The 17,541-nt window shown below is 41.1% G+C and overlaps 1 protein-coding gene across 18 annotated transcripts; it reads left to right on the forward strand.

Moving 5' to 3' along the window:
* The first annotated feature begins 523 nt into the window (after positions 1-523).
* SRRM1 (serine and arginine repetitive matrix 1) lies at positions 524-17,070 on the forward strand. Of its 18 annotated transcripts, none has more exons than XM_071767951.1 (19): positions 524-655; positions 3,158-3,247; positions 3,447-3,569; positions 5,733-5,903; positions 6,126-6,238; positions 6,674-6,874; positions 7,345-7,548; positions 8,040-8,159; positions 9,662-9,933; positions 10,076-10,156; positions 10,484-10,570; positions 11,230-11,374; positions 11,638-11,679; positions 13,601-13,705; positions 14,035-14,496; positions 14,869-15,052; positions 15,668-15,865; positions 16,057-16,195; positions 16,787-17,070. In XM_071767951.1, the coding sequence occupies exons 1-18, from the start codon at positions 635-637 to the stop codon at positions 16,159-16,161; spliced, it is 2,724 nt and encodes a 907-aa protein (XP_071624052.1). In that variant the 5' UTR covers positions 524-634; the 3' UTR covers positions 16,162-16,195; positions 16,787-17,070. The 18 variants fall into 18 exon arrangements, with proteins under 18 accessions (XP_071624052.1, XP_071624053.1, XP_071624051.1 ...); XM_071767952.1 differs by having other exon boundaries at positions 16,057-16,181; XM_071767950.1 differs by having other exon boundaries at positions 16,057-17,070.
* The last annotated feature ends 471 nt before the right edge of the window (positions 17,071-17,541 follow it).

Below are 17,541 nucleotides of genomic sequence, written 5' to 3' on the forward strand. Positions count from 1 at the left end.
TCCAGCACCTCAATCTCCTTCCTGAGCTGAGGGGCCCAGAACTGGACACAGGACTCAAGCTGTGGCCTCCCCAGGGCTGAGCACAGAGGCAAGATGAGGGGAAGAGGGGAATGAGGGGATGAAGGGAATGACAGGAAGAGGCGATGAGGGGAAGCAGAGGCTGAGGCGGTGCCGCTCTCCCCTCCCTCCCGCCCACAGGGCGGGAAACGCGCGCGCCCCTTTCCCTCCTCTTTTCTTCCCTCCCCCCCCCCCCCCCCCCCCCCCCTCTCTCTTCAGCGCGTGCGCGTTCGGAGTCGACGAGAGCGGCGGGGGCTGCGGGGCCGGACGTCAAAATCTCGCGAGAGGAGAAGCGACGCCAAGGGACGTTTCACGGCCGCCCCCTCACCCCGGGCGCGGGACGCCGCGCCTCCCGATTGGCCGCCCGCCGCGCGCGCGCCGAGCCTCCGCCGCACCGCCCGCCAATCAGCGGGCGCCGCAGAGGCCTCGCGCTGCCCGGGGCTCCGCCCCTTCCCTCCCTCCCTCCCCCCTCCCCCCCCCCCTTCACAGCGCGGTGAGCGTGCGAGGGGGCTCGCGGGCGCGCGGTGCACGCCGGGACGGGAGCGCGCTGCGAGCAGGAGGAGGCGGAGGAGGCAAGATGGACGCGGGGTTCTTCCGCGTAAGTGCCGGCCTCAGGGAGGGCCGGGAGGGCCGGGGAGCCCCGGGAGGGGGGACACGGGGTCGAAGCGGATCACTACAGGCCCCGCCGCCGCGGGGAAAAACGCTGCGCCGCGCTCTCCCCAGAGGAGCTCCGCCGTTTTCTTCCACACCCCCCCCCCCTTTCCCCTCCCGCGCAGGCTCCTGTGAGGAGCCGCCGCGAAGAAAATGGCGGCGGGAAGGAGGCCGGTGCGGCTGGGCCCAACCGCCAGGCCGCGGCGCCGCGGGGCTGAGGGAGATGCAGGGGAGCGGCTGAGAGGGGATTCGCCGCCCCAGGCCCGGGCTCGCTGTGCGGGCGGTTGATCGCCCTGCGGAGGGGTTCGGGTTCTGTCGTCGGCCGACCCGGCCCCGCACCCTTGTGCGGCCTGGGACCGTTTCAACGCGAGGCCTCGGGGCGGTTGGGCCTCTGAACCCGTTGAGGGGGGTGCCCTGGGCGGGCTGGTGTCACGGCTGGTTCCCCAGCTACGGTCTGACGGTCCCTGCATGCGAGGAAGTCAGGGAGAAATGGCCGGGAGCGAGTGTAGGGTGAACGTGGTGTTGCAGTGAAATGTATTTTAGGGTCCCTATTCAAAGCAAATCAACAGAAACAGCTTTTTTTTTTTTTTTTTTTTTTTTTTTTTTTCTTCACAGAGAAATTTTTATACCGTGACACAAATGTTTATAACTGTATTTAAAGAAAAAAGGCTTTATTTTTTAGGTTGGCATTTGTGTGGGTTTTTTTAATCGAGTTTTGTATTCTTACAGCTATCCTGTGTTTTCTGCAGAGGCTGATACCCAGGATAGATTCCAACATTCCCATATTTATTATGAGACATTTTTTTGAGGTTCCTTAACAATTTTGAAAACTAGTTTATTTTCCAAGTTTCATTCACCTGTTCAGGTCTCTTATTTTCTATTTTTGCAACTAAGGAGGCTTTGAAGCAGCAGGACCCACATAACTCTGAGTTTGATTTTGTGTTAACATATTGGCCTGAGAAAAATAATTACATATTCAGTACACACTTGCCTTCTCCTGCAGCTGTTTAGTTTACAAATCAAGTAGTTACAATTGATACCAAAATTGCTGGGACTGAGAACACTAGAGCAGAGATCTAGTACTCTTTTAAACTGGCCTGGGAAAGGTGACTTCCTAAAAACAAAAGCACCACAGCACTGAAATGTGGCTGTAAACCGTGTTCTGGTTTAATTTTATTCTGGAGAAACCAAAGCCCTTGTGGAAATAACAATTGCAGCAGTTCAGGCTCACCTTATGGAGAAAGCTGCTCTCAGTAATTCTTTCAGTTCTTTACATTTCTGTCAGGTTGTCAGCACAGAATAATTTGTCTCTGCCTTGAAATTCCTGTGCTCTGTCTTGTTTGGTTACCATCACAGCTTGCCATGTCTTATAAAAAAAAAAAATCTCATTCTTTTCAATTCCACTTTTGGGTTAGGAATTTTTTTTTTCTGGAGTCCAGAATGTGAAATTCTTGAGTGCTCTCTCTTGTTTGTTGCTGTTGTATCTGCCACACATTAGACTGCAAAAACTATAAAAAGTTTTAAAGAGACTCAATCCTGGGCAGTGCTTGTGCCACTTCCAGGTTCCATAGCAAAGGGGAATGCTGAGAGTTCATCTCTAGATCTCTGGTCACTTTGTAGCAGGTTATGTTGCTTGTTCAGGGTCTTTTCTGATCAAATGAAGTTTCATTACCTTAGAATTTGAGCTTTTTCTTACTGATGACTTTTGGTTCCCCAGCAGCCTGTATTGTTGGTGCTCAGCCCCTTCTCCTGTGCATAGGAAATCCCATGTATTAAATTCCCCTGTTTTCCATCAATCCAGTTGGTTTCCTGAATAAACTTCACTTCATGTGGGTTTGTTTTGAATCATTAACAGGGTCATCAGTATTTGGCTGCAGTTCTGCCCTCACTCTTGTTCATGTGTGGTTCTGTTTACTCCTATGCCAGTAAATTTTTCCAGAACTGGACTTTCTAGCCTTGCAGTTCCAAATGAATTAACCTATAGTTTCTGCTCATCAAAGTGGAACAAATGGGTGAACTTTAACAGAGCATGATCAATAAAATAGTATTCTTTGTACTCCTGCTGTGTCCATGTTAACTGACTTGTTTCTGAGAAGTTTACCCAAAGGTTTAATAGATGTCACTGTAAACAAATCTGACATTTTTGTTCTTGGACAGAGGAATAAACAGCTTGTTCCTTCTGAGGAGTTTGGAAATTCCAGCAAAAATCTTTTGCTTAGCAATTTGATACTGTATTTAAAAATATAGGAGGTAGGGATTAAGGTGTATGATTAAGGTGTCACTAAATCTTCAGCAGTAGGTGAAGGCTGGAGTGCTAAAAGGCACCTGCAAAGGCTTTTTTGCTTACAAGAGTGGGGTTACTGTGCACTGGGCAGTGCAGATGTGTGGGCAGCTATTTCTCAGAGATAGTTGAATGTCATAGGTACTAAAAATCTTTCCTGTGCTTTAGGGAACAAGTGCAGAACAGGACAATCGCTTCAGCAACAAGCAGAAGAAGCTGTTGAAGCAGTTGAAGTTTGCAGAATGCTTAGAAAAGAAGGTAAGTTGGTTGTGAGGGAGAGAGTGTTCCTCAGGTAGGTGTTTGGGTGATGCAGCCAGAGTAGTTGCTGTCAGTAATAAACATTTAGTAAACATTGCATTTTAAAACGTGGAACTCTCTGATTAGGTTTTAGTGGCCTTAACCTTCAAAAGAGTTTGTTCTGAAAAACAGACTTGTTCCTCTTGGCTTTTTAATGCAGGTGGACATGAGCAAAGTAAATCTGGAGGTAATCAAACCATGGATAACAAAACGAGTAACAGAAATCCTTGGATTTGAAGATGATGTAGTAATTGAATTTATATTCAACCAGTTGGAAGTGAAGGTAACAATTTTGTTGTGGATATTGTTTCTAAATGTGTTACATAATTATTATGAATTCTATTGAATCTGTGAATTTCTCAAGTACAATTAGGAGGGGTTTTATTACTATGTATATTTTTGAAAGAAATTCACTTTGTAAACAGCTGTAAGGCTGGAAGTTTAGTGAAGGTGCATAGTTTGCAAACTGCTCAGGTGAAAAGAAAAAAAAAAAAAAAAAAAAAAAAGAAAAATCAAACTTACTGTTTTAATTTTGCTGTTACATGTTAAGTTACTTTGACAGCAATTTTCTAATGATGATGTGATTTATGATTTAAAAGGCCTGAACCAAAATGGAAGTTATTCCTTGCGTCTGAAGTATAGCACCATCACCTTATTAGGTCACAGCAGAGTGAGTGTCCAAAGTCGCTCTGACCCAACTCCCTTGATGATGCAGTGGGTGTTTGGAGGTGAGTTGTGTAAAGTGGCCGAACCAAAAAAAAAAATCCAGGAAAGAGCAATTGGGCAAAGCTTTACACTGCTCTTGAAACTACTGTAAAGTTGACCAGGTTTTATGTGAAGCATGAGGGGAATTCTGAATTGATCTGGTGGTATTTTAATGGCAAGTGCTTGAGTCAGGTTAGAGTCCAGAGCTATGTTACTATTTTTTTTTTTTTTTCTTTTGTTAATTACTGTAGGCTAGTGTTTGTGTTTGCTCTGGTTTATGTTCATATTTTATCAGTCTGAACATTAATGAGATCATTTGGTACAGTAAACTTGATGTGAAGGGTATGAAATAGTGTGAGGTAGTAATAAACTCAGTTTTTCTTAATATCTACCACTGTGCCACTGCAACCCAAGGGACAGTAAAAGATGTACAATACGAATTATTGGCAAACATTCTCATGCTGATGTACTTTACAATTCATCTTTTTTCCTAAGAGTTCAACCTTGTGTTTTGAGAGAACAGTTGACATTTCAACTGATAAAGGTATTGCTGTTTGAAAAAACCTTTAAATTTCATTTGATTTTGAAGATACTAGTAACTATTTCATTAATATTTAGATACTTTTATGTATAGACAACAAAAAGGGGAAATAAGCCTAAGTACTAAGCTAAATAAAGCTAGGATTCGTAGTAGGAAATGTTTTCTTGACATGTGTTAGTGTAATAAATAATCTGAATACTCCTTTTAATTCCCCTTATACTAAGCATGATTAAAGTTTAGAACATTTTTTTAAAACAATCTTTTCTTTTTTTGTGGTTGTGTACTCATTATTGCTTGTTCGTCTTTTGCAATTTAGATAAATGATATAACATTAAACTCAAGGTGGTTGAGTTGCAGTAGGGAGTCGGAAGCAAGCCAAGGGAACATCTTTCTCTACAGGGGACTTGGCGATTCCAAACCCCCCAAGGTTCCATGAAGAAACTGAAGACACCTGGAATCTGTACTTGCTTTGTGCTGTTGAGCTGTGCTTGTTATATGGACCTTGTTGCTTGACCAACAAACAACATTAGAATTAAAAAGCCCACTTAAATGTGTAACCTCTCTTTGACCTCTTAACCCTTTGTGGACATGGCATAATTTCTTGGGAGGAAAAATCTATAAGGCACTTACTTAGCATATGTTCCCTCAGTGCAGACCTAGTCCAGTCTTTGCAGAGAGTAAGAAATTGCATGCATGAATCTTGACCTTTTGCAGCAGGATGTAAGGGACTTAGCAGGGTGTTGTCTGCAGTGCTAGGCAGTTATACAGCTTCTGTCTGTTGTGCAGATGTTAAGAAAGATTTTTTGAGCAAGGAGAATCGAAGCAATCAGGAGAAAAATGCTTAGAAAAGAGTTATAAAAACTTGCAGCAGCCTTGTAAGGGTGTATTCAATTTAAGGCCCCAGATTTCCTGTGTAACAGCTACACTGTCCAAAAATACTTAATGAAACCCACAAAGGGTTAACAGGCCTTTCTGAATATTTATGGTAAGACACACAAAAAAATTAATAGTACAATAAGCTTTAATTGATGAGAAATCACTAGGGAAAGATTAAAAAAAAAAAAAAAAAAGAAAGAAAGAAAATAGTTCTTGAGTGTATATGTATTTTAGCCCCTACAGTAGTTTTAATTTAAGTTTGCTCTAGACTGTATGTTGTTTTTTCAGATAACGGGTTTGTCTTCCTGTCATATCTCTTTGCAGAACCCAGATTCCAAAATGATGCAAATCAACCTGACTGGTTTTTTGAATGGGAAAAATGCTAGGGAGTTCATGGGAGAACTGTGGCCACTGCTGTTAAGTGCACAAGAAAACATTGCTGGTATCCCAACTGCATTTCTGGAACTGAAGAAAGAGGAAATAAAACAGCGACAGGTAGGGGTTTTTTTAATAGAACTGGGAATGAGCAAATTTGAGAACTGGGTGGAATTAGTGGGTGCCCAAGTGTTGTTATTTCAGTAGACATTTTGTTTTCAGCAGAACTCTTCTGTCTGGGCAGCATATTTTAGTCCTGAAGCAGTACATTTTTGTTGTTTGATGTGCATGTTTGATGATGTCTTCGTGAAGCCCATTATTAAGTGATATTTGGTTGTGTAGATAGAGCAAGAGAAACTGGCTTCTATGAAGAAGCAAGATGAAGACAAAGAGAAGAGGGATAAAGAAGATAAAGACAACAGAGAAAAAAGAGACAGATCCAGGAGTCCAAGAAGGTAATGAAAATGCCCAGATATGGTATCAACAACACTAGAACAGAGAGGAGGAATGCATGGCCATAAAAAATTAATTGGGCAGTACTCCCCTTTGCTATTTTAGCAGGCTAGCTGGACTTGCTACTGAATTGCAAGTAAACTAAAGCAACTTTGCTACATATGTATTGTTTACACCAAGAACAGTTTTTAATATTTTATCTGTTCCGGTCTTTGTTCTTTTTGATTTTGGGAGTTTGTTTTTTGCTTGTTTTTCTTACTTGGGCTGTCAGTTACTAACAGAAAATATAAAGCAGTCCTACCTGTGTTTTAACTGCTGTAGTTATTCAGTTCTGAGAGCGATTCGGAAGAGCTTTTATCTTCTGAATGTCACAGGTTTTGTTTTTCCGAACATCGTTTCAATTTGTTACATTGTTAAACTGCACTTCTTTCCCTTAGGCGCAAATCCCGGTCTCCTTCCCCTCGGAGGAGGTCATCGCCTGTCAGAAGAGAGCGGAAACGCAGCCACTCCCGCTCCCCTCACCACAGAACCAAGAGCCGTAGTGCTACTCCTGCACCAGAAAAGAAAGAGGTGACTCCTGAGCCAGAACCCGCTGTGAAACCAAAGGAGACTGTTGCTCAAGAGGCAACTTCAAACAGGTGTGTGTGAGAATGCTGCCTGTAGAACTACAGATTGCCTTTTAAAAGTATCTTAATACCTTTTTTGAGCTTAATTTGGAGGAATGCACACATCTCCTTGTCCTCCTTTTGCAATGGCAGAAGAATTTATTTAATGATTTTCATTAAGATTTCTTTTTTCCTGTGGGGAATTCTAAAGGCAGAGTGCCTTGCTGTGGCTGTGGGGTTTCTGCCCTAATATGCTTTTCCACTTATGACAATGTCATAATCTTGTTTTCTAGCAAGTTGACACATAACTTGTATATTCTTCTCTTGGAATCATTGTGCTGTGTTGTAATTTTTTGCACAGTTGTTGAGTGGGTTGTCTCATCTTGACAGAGAATAGGCAGGAGGAAGCTCATAGTAGGGGAATACCTTGGCAGCTTCAAAAACATTACTCCAGGGACTCTGGGTTGTACGTGCTTATAAATTAAGTCTTTCTTTTTTAACAGTGATATCCCTAAAGCTCCTAAACCTGAACCTTCTGTACCAGAGGCTAAGGAAGCTTCACCAGAACGTAATTCCAAGAAGGAGAGAGAGAAGGAAAAGGAGAAGACTCGTCAGAGATCCCCAACTCGGTCCAAATCAAGGTCAAGGTCTCGATCACGTTCTCCATCTCATTCCCGACCAAGAAGGCGTCATAGATCCCGGTCAAGGTAGGAGTTAAACTTGACTTGATTGTGAAGGTTGAGAACTGAGTGTTTTCTTCTGAAGCTGCCAGTTACTGTGATGTTCTCATTGGAAGCAGCAATGTTTTTAGAGTTGTTGAGCTCATCTCAGGCCAAATGAGAAATGCGTTCAATGGAGAAATGTGCTCAGGCGTTGCTCACACGGACTGGGGAAGGCACTGGGATTCTTACTGACTTGTTAGCTAGTGGGAATTGTGTAGGTTTCTTTTAGGAGATAGTTTCAATGATGAAGATGTAAATTGCTTCTTTTTTCCTTTTATTGTGTTACTTTTTAGTGAGAGATGATGGTAAACTTTAAAGTGCTGATAGTGTCTGTACCACTTTGCATACAATCTACATTTCACTTTAACGTGATGCACTTGGAGAAAAGCACCTTTGTGCTCAGTCACCTGAGGATAAATTTCCTCAAATCTAAGAGGTAGATAGGTGCTTTTCATTTGAATTTTTGATTGTGACAGGTCTTACTCTCCTAGAAGGCGACCAAGCCCGAGACGACGGCCATCTCCAAGGAGAAGGAGCCCTCCAAGGCGAATGCCTCCCCCACCCAGACACAGAAGAAGCAGGTCCCCTATCAGGCGGTAAGATTCCCTTTTTTTGAGACAACTGAAAACGTGAAACTTTGACATTTGAAGGGAACATCAGTTGTGAGGAATGAGTGTTACCCAAATGACCTTGTTTAGCTTACTTTAGTAATCACGCATATGAGTTGAGTGATGTCAAATTGCAGTGTAGTGTTTCATAAGAGTGTTCTGGGGGAATGTAATAGTTGTGAAATTATTTCTTTTGAGTTGAAATAGGGATGAGAATTCCACCTTCTTTGCAAAATGGCAGTTTCAGAGCTGTAACTTCAAACGACTGGATAGTTCTGAGCACAGATAGATATGGCATCTTCCCTGACTTTTTTGCTTCAGCCTTAGTATTTTTTTTCCTGTCTGGGAAAATGTAAACAAGTAACTGGATTTTACTTGTTGGGAGATTTTAAGTACGACTTTCACTTCTACCACATAAAATTAAAATTTGACTTGAAATGTGTTTCTTCATGTTCTTTTACTTAAAAATCTTCAAGTCTGTCCTCTTGTGGTAGAGGTTATGTTTTTAACAGCATAAGCTATTGGTATAGTAGAAAAGTTCTGAGTTGCCTTGGAAAGAAAATTACATGCTTATGGCAATGTCAGAATAAGACATTTGTCTTTGTAGGAAGGGAATAGATTCTTTCCCTCCTCATAGGAAGAGAATTAAAGTGATTCTTCCTGTGTACAGCTGTTTTTATTTTTTAGTAAGGACCAGTTCTCCCTTTTTTATGACAAGGTGATGACTTTTTTTTTTTCCTGAGTTTCTAAAGATGTTCATTTCACACAGTTACTGGGAAAACTGTGAAAAGTATCAACTGTGTATGTTGCAAGATGTACAAGAGCTCCTTTTCAGCAAATGTTTATCTCACTCAAGGTAGGGTTTCTTTTTTCCAGGTTCTCAGGAATTCTGCAGCCAAAGGTGGATTCTGCAGGTACACAATTGCAACAGAACTTGCCACAAATTTTGCCGCAGAATTCTAGAGGCCCTACCTTTTTAGAATTACAAAGTAAAGATGAAAGACTAAAACATAAGAATGGATATATTGATTCTGAATTGTTAAAGTAAATTGTCTGAAATTTTTGCCTCCTTGTATAAAAAACATTTTAGTGTGCTTGCACACTGAACTCTTAAAACGATCTCCTCTGAAGATCATTGAATCACATGTGCTAACATGGAGAACTCTCTTAACCATCCAAAAGTTAGAGAGCCCAAACCAACTAATTCTGCCAGGAGAAAAGCTTAGTTGTAGTCAATAGATTGACAGAAAACAAGCAAAGGTGACACTAACAATTTTTTGCTCACTATGTAGTTTAAACATAACTGTGAAAGATTGGTTGTCATTCTCGTCTTCTACAAACCAAGTCTTGAAGGCTGTCCACCATGATTTGGAAGTGCTCTTGTATGTGGCTCTATAGATGTGCTTGCAAAAAAAATGCAAATTCTGTGTTCATGCTCAACCATTTCTGAAACTGACCAGTCAGAATCTAATTCTATATTTAATTTTCAGGAGAAGAAGGTCATCAGCATCCCTATCTGGCAGTAGCTCTTCTTCCTCCTCTTCGCGTTCCCGATCACCGCCAAAGAAACCACCTAAAAGAACTGTATCCAGTCCTCCTCGGAAAACACGGAGGCTCTCTCCTTCTGCCAGCCCTCCAAGGAGAAGGCACAGGCCATCCCCACCAGCAAGTCCACCTCCAAAACCACGTAGGTCTCCAACACCCCAGCAGTCAAATCGTGCAAGAAAAAGCCGTGGTTCTGTTTCGCCTGGCAAAGCGTCAGGTAATCGATTAAAAATCTGTCTTCCAGCAGCTGTGTGTTTTTGTGCTCTTGGTTTATTGTGGGTCGTCTGTGCAGTTTCTATAATGTTAAAAGCATTCAAGAATGTAACGTTGCAGCTGACTTGTTTGACTCTGTCTTTTAGCTACCAAACATAAGAGTACTGAAAAAAGAGAATCTCCTTCGCCAGCACCCAAACCAAGGAAAGCAGAACTGTCTGAATCAGGTATGATTCTTTTCAACACTGGTTTTGCATGGGGTTTTTAGTTAAAGATGCATGACAGCAAGAAGATGCATGATGCTGATCTTGGTAGGCTGGCATTAAAAGCCAGAATTCTCAGAAGTATAAAGATGATCTCTCAGACTGCCTCAAATATTTCTAGAGAAGCTTTCTTAGATAAAACCTCAGCCAAAGTATATTCAAACCTCTGTATTTTCCTAAGATTTGGAAAAGAAAAGCACACTTGATGGTCTACTGTAGTTCAACTTTGCTTCTTCCTGAATAAGGCAAATTTGTATCTTCACCTTAAGTATTCTGTATGTACCTTTTCAGAAGAAGATAAAGGAGGTAAAATGGCTGCAGCAGACTCTGTTCAGCAGAGGCGTCAGTACAGAAGGCAAAACCAACAGTCTTCATCTGGTATGGATGACATAGCTTTCCTAAAACTGAACTGCAGTTTACTTTTGCTTGAAATAATTAATATTAAGTTCAAATACAGTTGAAAATTATTTGCTGTGTGCACTACAGCACTATTGTAAACTTCATCATGGATTTACCACCTATAATAAAGTTTAATTATTACTCATGAAGAAGAAAGTATAATTTTAAAGCTTATTATGTACATGTCAATTGGTTTACAGCTTTAGAATTTGCATTTTTAAATGCTTACCATCTATATGAATATTGTTTGCCATGGATTAGTTAATCTGTTATTGCATTAGGTTATTTTCTAATATTTTGAACTCTTGTATGCTTGAGACTGGTAAATTAACCTGGGCCTGGTGTAGACTTGTCTGCCTAATGTTTGTGTAAGTGATTCCAATTCACCTTTTAAATTACCTGGCTGGTCAAATATGTGGACAGCTGTGTTGCTGCAAATATTTTTCCCCAGCTCTGATGGATTTATTTATCATTTGACTCCCACTAACATTTTTAATTGAACTGCATTTAAGTAGAGGCTGCTTATATCACGGGAGATGAGCTTAATAGTTTAAAGTGCAGTATTAACCGTAGCAGTCAACTGTATTCATACTGCCAGGAGAATCATTTTCTAGAGAGTGATAATTCTACATTTGTAGATTCTGGTTCTTCATCTTCATCTGAAGAGGAAAGACCTAAAAGATCCAACGTGAAGAACGGGGAGGTCGGCAGACGCCGCCGCCACTCGCATTCCCGCAGTCCATCACCCTCTCCACGGAAACGACAGAAGGAATCCTCCCCCCGGTAATTTCTTACATTGGATGAAACTGACAGCTGTTTTTTCTAACAATTTACTTCATGTTATTGTTTATCTGCTGTGCAATTGTCAGCAAATACACAAGAGAATGACCTCAGGTCCAGTTTGCCCAATCTTGTTTCAAAATCGCATTCTTGTTGTGCTCATTTGTCAAGAATTACCCTGAACTCCATTTGAACGTCATCTTTTTTTGCCTCAAATGCATGGCAGATAGATTTGTCTTGTTTTGTTTTCCCTCCACTGCTATCAGGATGCAGATGGAAAAGAGGTGGCAATCGCCAGTGGTGAAAAGGTTGGTTAGAAATTGATCTGTTAAATAGGATTTACATCTAGCAAATAATTTCAACAGGCTCTCATTTATTTTGTCATGGATAAATCAGTACTTGCCATCCCTTGGATTTGCACATTTGAAGGAGTAAGGTGAGGGAGTTTCAGGCTGAGTTGCTTTATGTGTTGGATCTGGGGCCATTTCACTGGCATAAAGAAGGAGAGGATGCACACCTCTGTCACATTCATTGTTCACTATTTTTTAATTCACCTAAACACGTGACAGCTCATAACATTAACATTACAGATATAACATATTATATTTGTTAAAATATATTTGTTAAAAATAACATTTTCCTGATGCCTGAATACTCATTTACTCAGCTGAATGCTCATGTTCCTCAGGATTTTTCCTTGCTCCACACACAAAAATTTGAAAGGTTTGCAAGCACAACTTTGTGTTCTTGCTGCCATTGATGTTCTGGCTAAAACCCTTCTGTAGACTTGCAACAAGTGATGAAGATCTTGATCTTCTGGGTCACAGAGAATTGGAATTTCCAGAAGATCTTGATCTTCTGGGTCACAGAGAATTGGAATTTCCAGAAGTCTTATTCATTAGATATCTGGGACTCGTAGTAGTCAAGTAGTTAATACCTACTTTGTTTTGTTATGTAGGCAGTATTGTTAACACTTATTTGTGAAATTATTTGCTTTTTTATATTGCTCAGAAAGCAGGAAGATGCAGAAAACTGACACTTAACAGGGGTTATTAATCTGGTATAATGATCCTTATGAGCAATCTGTAATTAAGACCTAGCTAGGATATAGTTGCAGCACACATGATGATGGATGAGGTACTTCTCCAAGTGTAAATCATTCTAATTATGGATCTTGTCAAAACAATTCTGTATAAAACAGATCAGAATTCAAAGATCTTTATCTGGTTTGCAACATACTAATTTTGCCTGTTGTGTAAATACATGTTTAATTAGGCCAGCTATGACATTTGTTTTTTTGGATCATAAAAGGATTTTGTCTTTTAGAGCAAGTGCCACTCTATAAAAACTGAAACCCATTGCCATGGAGAACAACAGCCAGCACACTTGAAATCAAATTTCAGTTTATGTAGATGAGCTGCTTTGGTTTTTTGTTACCCTCATTTTTTTTCTTTATCCAGTCATTCTATCTGAATTACTTTTTTTTAAAAAAAGAATGTTTTACTTTCCACAGTACCAGTAGTCCTCTCCTTTAATGCTCTAGGAAAACATTTTTTTTAATTTGCCCACAGTATATCTTGCAGAGCAGAAAATGGGTTATTTGATGCATAATTGTTATCCAGATAGCTGCAGTTGAGCAGCAACTCTGTTTTTTACCCGCACTTCAAGAAATAAATAATTTTGGGTTTCAGATCCACAGACAAAAGCTGTTCTTGGGTAGTTTCATACTTCATTGTGATCCAGCTTAAGACTGCTGCTGAACTTTGGTCTTGCTGACACCACTGGGTATTTCCAGCTCCTCCCTTGCCTTGGCTGGAGCAGTCCTGTCCCTGCGTGGTGACCCAGAGGTTTTTTTGTTGGGTTAGCCTGGTGGGTCAGTAAGCTGGTCTGACTCACTAGGTGATTGTTAGAATCAGTGCAAAGGAAATAAATGGCAGACGAGAGCTTTCAGGAGAAGAAAATGGGAGAGATTGGGGCTTTCTCTTCAGCCACAAGATGGGACTAGGCCAGGATAAGTGGAAGGTGAAATTGCCTCATGAGTGTTACAAGGAGCTCTGAAAACGCCAGTGAAATCCTTGTCTCTTTTAGAAAGACAAGTACTTTATTTCCCATCTCCTCACAGACTTTTGTTTCCAAATGCATGAACGAGATGATTTCAAGCAGAAGATCAGAATAAGAATCTCATGGCTCAATTGCAGGTTTTCTCAGAGGTCTCTTTTCTCTCTTTAGTAGGAGGAGGAGAAGTCCCTCACCCCCCCCAGCCCGGCGGCGCCGCTCTCCCTCACCCGCTCCTCCTCCCCGGCGGAGGCGCTCGCCTTCCTTACCTCGTCGGAGGTGTGTACTGCATGTTTGGCATCAAGTAGCTTCTTTTTGGTGTGTAGTAAGAAGTGCTGTGATTGGGGGAACCAGTTCCTTGATTCCCAGTTACTAAGGGGGATGTAAGTTAGTTAGCTTTGTTAAGTGAGATTTCGGGTGGGTTGGACATCATTCGATTGCCGTGTCAAATCCCCGCCTGTTCAGGTGACTCTGAAAACCTTTGGTGTGAAATCAAGTTTTAAAGAATTTTTAGAGGAATCTTGTTCCCTTTTTCAGGCAAATTGCAAGACAACTCAGTAGCTAATTCACATACCAAGGTGCCACCTGAGCATTTGTTTTCCCTGTAGGTCTCCATCACCACCCCCCCGCAGACGCTCGCCGTCCCCGCGGAGATACTCCCCACCGATCCAGAGACGATATTCTCCTTCTCCACCACCTAAAAGGAGAACAGCTTCTCCTCCTCCTCCACCCAAACGAAGGGCATCACCTTCTCCACAGTCAAAACGTAGAGTCTCCCATTCACCACCACCAAAACAAAGGAGCTCCCCAGCTGCTAAAAGGCGTTCACCTTCCATATCTTCCAAGCACAGAAAGGGATCTCCTCCCAGTAGGTCCAATCGGGAAACACGGTCTCCACCACAAAACAAAAGGCATTCACCTTCACCACGGCCTAGAGCTTCTCATACCTCTGCAAGCCCACCACCACCACGAAGGGGAGCTTCAGCTTCACCCCAGAGAAGACAGTCTCCATCTCCAAGCACTAGACCCATCAGGAGGGTGTCAAGAACACCTGAACCTAAGAAGACAAAGTAAAAAAATCCATCTTTGATGCTTTGTGGGTGGGGTGGGCTTTTTTATGCAGTGGGAAGAGTTAGGAAATGGGTTTTAAATAGCTCTCAGAGTTTGAAATTACTCAAATGGCAGTGGTTCTGTTCAGCTTCCAGCATCATAGCATTATTTTTTGGTAGTTCATTAGGTTGGAAGGATCTGTTAAAATCTGTTAAGTACAACATGGGGTGAGGCACTAAAGAGGATTTTTGAGGAGTCTTTTGTTAGCACAGCACTGGGGACTGAGCAGAGGAAAAGCAGTTGAAGAGAAGTTTTGTTTCTAGCTTTGCTTATCTGGCTTTATTGTTAATTTTTCCTGTCTTATTTTGTCTCTTCCACCTCTTGTTTTTCAGGGCTTCCACACCAAGCCCACGAGCAAAACGAGTGTCTTCATCCCGCTCTGCATCAGGATCACCTGAGCCAGCAGCAAAAAAACATCAAGGCCCTCCATCTCCTGCTCGTTCCTGTTCCCCTTCTGCAAACTGGTCACCTGCAAAGAAGGCTAAAAGCCCAACTCAGAGCCCATCACCTGCAAGGGTATTTGTCAGCTAATAAAAGCAGTACTGGTTGAGGTTGTATGGCAAGTTATTTTCCCAGAGACTTGGCTGCTGAACAGCTCTAAGGTTGTTCATTTGTGGAAGAAAAAGGGAAAATTCTAGAGTGACTTTTTTCCTAGGTAGAAACTTCTGTTAAAAAATTTTATAGCATAAATTTTTTTCAAACTTAACATTTCTTGAGTGTCAAAAAAGGTGCTATTATGTGTGAATTTTAGCTTCTGAAAGACTTGCCCATTTCAGGAGCCCAGATTAGTTTCATGGTTTTAAAATTGAGGTGGTCTTGTTTATGCTGAGTCTTAAGTGCAAAGCCAGGGTATTCCTAATAGGAAGAGAATAAATTGCTTGTCATGAGTGTGCATGGTGTTACATTCTGTTTTAAACAGACAAAGCACAAGTGTCCACTACAGAATCTGTCTTCTGGGATTACTTCTGTCATTTGGGAATGTGACTTTCCCCCAGTTCTAAAGAAAGGGTTTAGTTTATTGAGTTTCAGATGTTTAGTCTGTTGACATTTGCCAAAGTGGTTGTGGGTTTGCATTCATATTTTGAAGGCTTAGAAATGAGTGGTAATATTTTGCTGAATTGTTTGTTACAGAATTCAGATCAAGAAGGTGGTGGAAAGAAGAAGAAGAAAAAGAAGGATAAGAAGCATAAAAAGGATAAAAAGCACAAGAAACACAAAAAACATAAGAAAGAAAAGGCTGCAGCAGCTGCAGCTGCTGCTACTACTGTGGCTGCACCAGATACCACGTCAGTACAGGAAGAACAGGAACCAGAGACAGAACCCAAAAAGGTAGGAATTTGGTACTTAGGCTTTACTGTAACAACCCAGCATAAGGAAATAGGTAGAGGTGAACATGCACACAACTCTTGGTGGTCTTGCTTCAGAAATGCTGCTTAGTATTCTGATTTGAAGCACTGGGAGGGGCTGCAGCCTGGCTTGAGTTTTCAGTGTGTGAAGAAATGTTTTATCTTTGTTTGAAGGAGACAGAAAGTGAACCAGAAGACAACCTTGATGATCTAGAAAAACACCTGAGAGAGAAGGCCCTGAGGTCGATGAGGAAGGCCCAAGTGTCCCCACCATCCTAGGCTGAATCCTTTGATATAATGTACATTTTATTTGGTTTGTACTCAGAATTCAATTTCAAATTGCTAAATGTGTTTGAGCTTTAGAATATAACATTTGTTGTAATAATTGCTAGGTTGAGGTTCACCATGTACAAAGGGCATGGATTTACATTACAAAAGGTGTCCACAGTGTACTAGTGACATTCTTTCATTGACAGTCAACATAAATTCATTTAGAGTGAGACTTCTTAGAGGCACTAGGAATTTGTTTTGAAGGCTTTAAACATGACCCTCAATTCCCAAGTTTCTTTGAAATTCAACAAAGCCTTGAGCATAATTTGCAAGAGTCTCATTTGACTTTTTTTTTATATCCACTTACATTATGCTACTAACCTTTGTGGTTTGTAAACTTGCCCAGAAGTAAAACCACTGCAGAATTACCAAGGAAGTACAGATATTTTAATGCTTTCTACTGTTGCCTGTATAGTCTCCATTAAAGCAAATAAAAAATAGGAATTTAGAATGGTACATAAATGAAAGCATGTTATTTACCAGGACACTGTGGGTTTATATTGATGTAACATGTTGATTTGGAACACTGGAATTTCATTTGTATTTTTATGTTCTTTTTTTTTTTTTTTTAAAGGGCAGTTTCCATGATCAGCAGTCCCAGAAAAAAAAAAGAATTCCTTCAGTTACATAGATTTTGTTTGTGAGATGTTGCCCCATTCATAAACCTTGTCTCGTTATGGTTCTTCTGAATGGTATGAGCAACTTTCAGATGTGTTCTTTGAAAGTTTGAGGAACCTGAACTTTGGATATTGTCATGTTTTCACTGTTTTTTTTTTGGTTTTGTTTTTTTGTTTTTTTTTTTTTAACTAAAGCTATATAAAGCTTGTGGATTAAACAAAATAAATTTCTAAATTTAAACAGATGTTGGCTATTTTTCTACGAACATTTACATTTGCTAATCAGCTTTCTTTTGTACAGGGTTAATGAATACACAGATAAAGGAAAAAAAGTATTTGATCCAGTATGCTGGCTTCTGAAAAACTGGGGCTTCTGTTTTTTAACTGTCCTGGGGGAGCAGAAATAGCTCTTTGTTAACACAGTGATGCTCCTGTTGTGTCTGGATTGGTGTTCTTGCAAAGCAAGAGTAAAATAATCTACCTGGTCAGCACTCTGGTAGGACAGATAAGCTTAAAACAACCAAACACAGTATTTGCTGGTGAAGATTGCTTTATCATAGCAAGTAAAATGTTTCAAGGTCCTGCAAAAAAAATTAATGGCAGGTTTGCATTAACTCAGTTCCAAGCTTTAGTCACATCAACACTGGTTTGAATCATCTGAAGAACCCTGGTGGCTGGCTGCCTTTTTCCATAATCATATTTCAAACTTGCT

Source organism: Heliangelus exortis, chromosome 24 (assembly GCF_036169615.1).
Source record: "Heliangelus exortis chromosome 24, bHelExo1.hap1, whole genome shotgun sequence".
Taxonomy (NCBI): Eukaryota; Metazoa; Chordata; class Aves; order Apodiformes; family Trochilidae; genus Heliangelus; species Heliangelus exortis.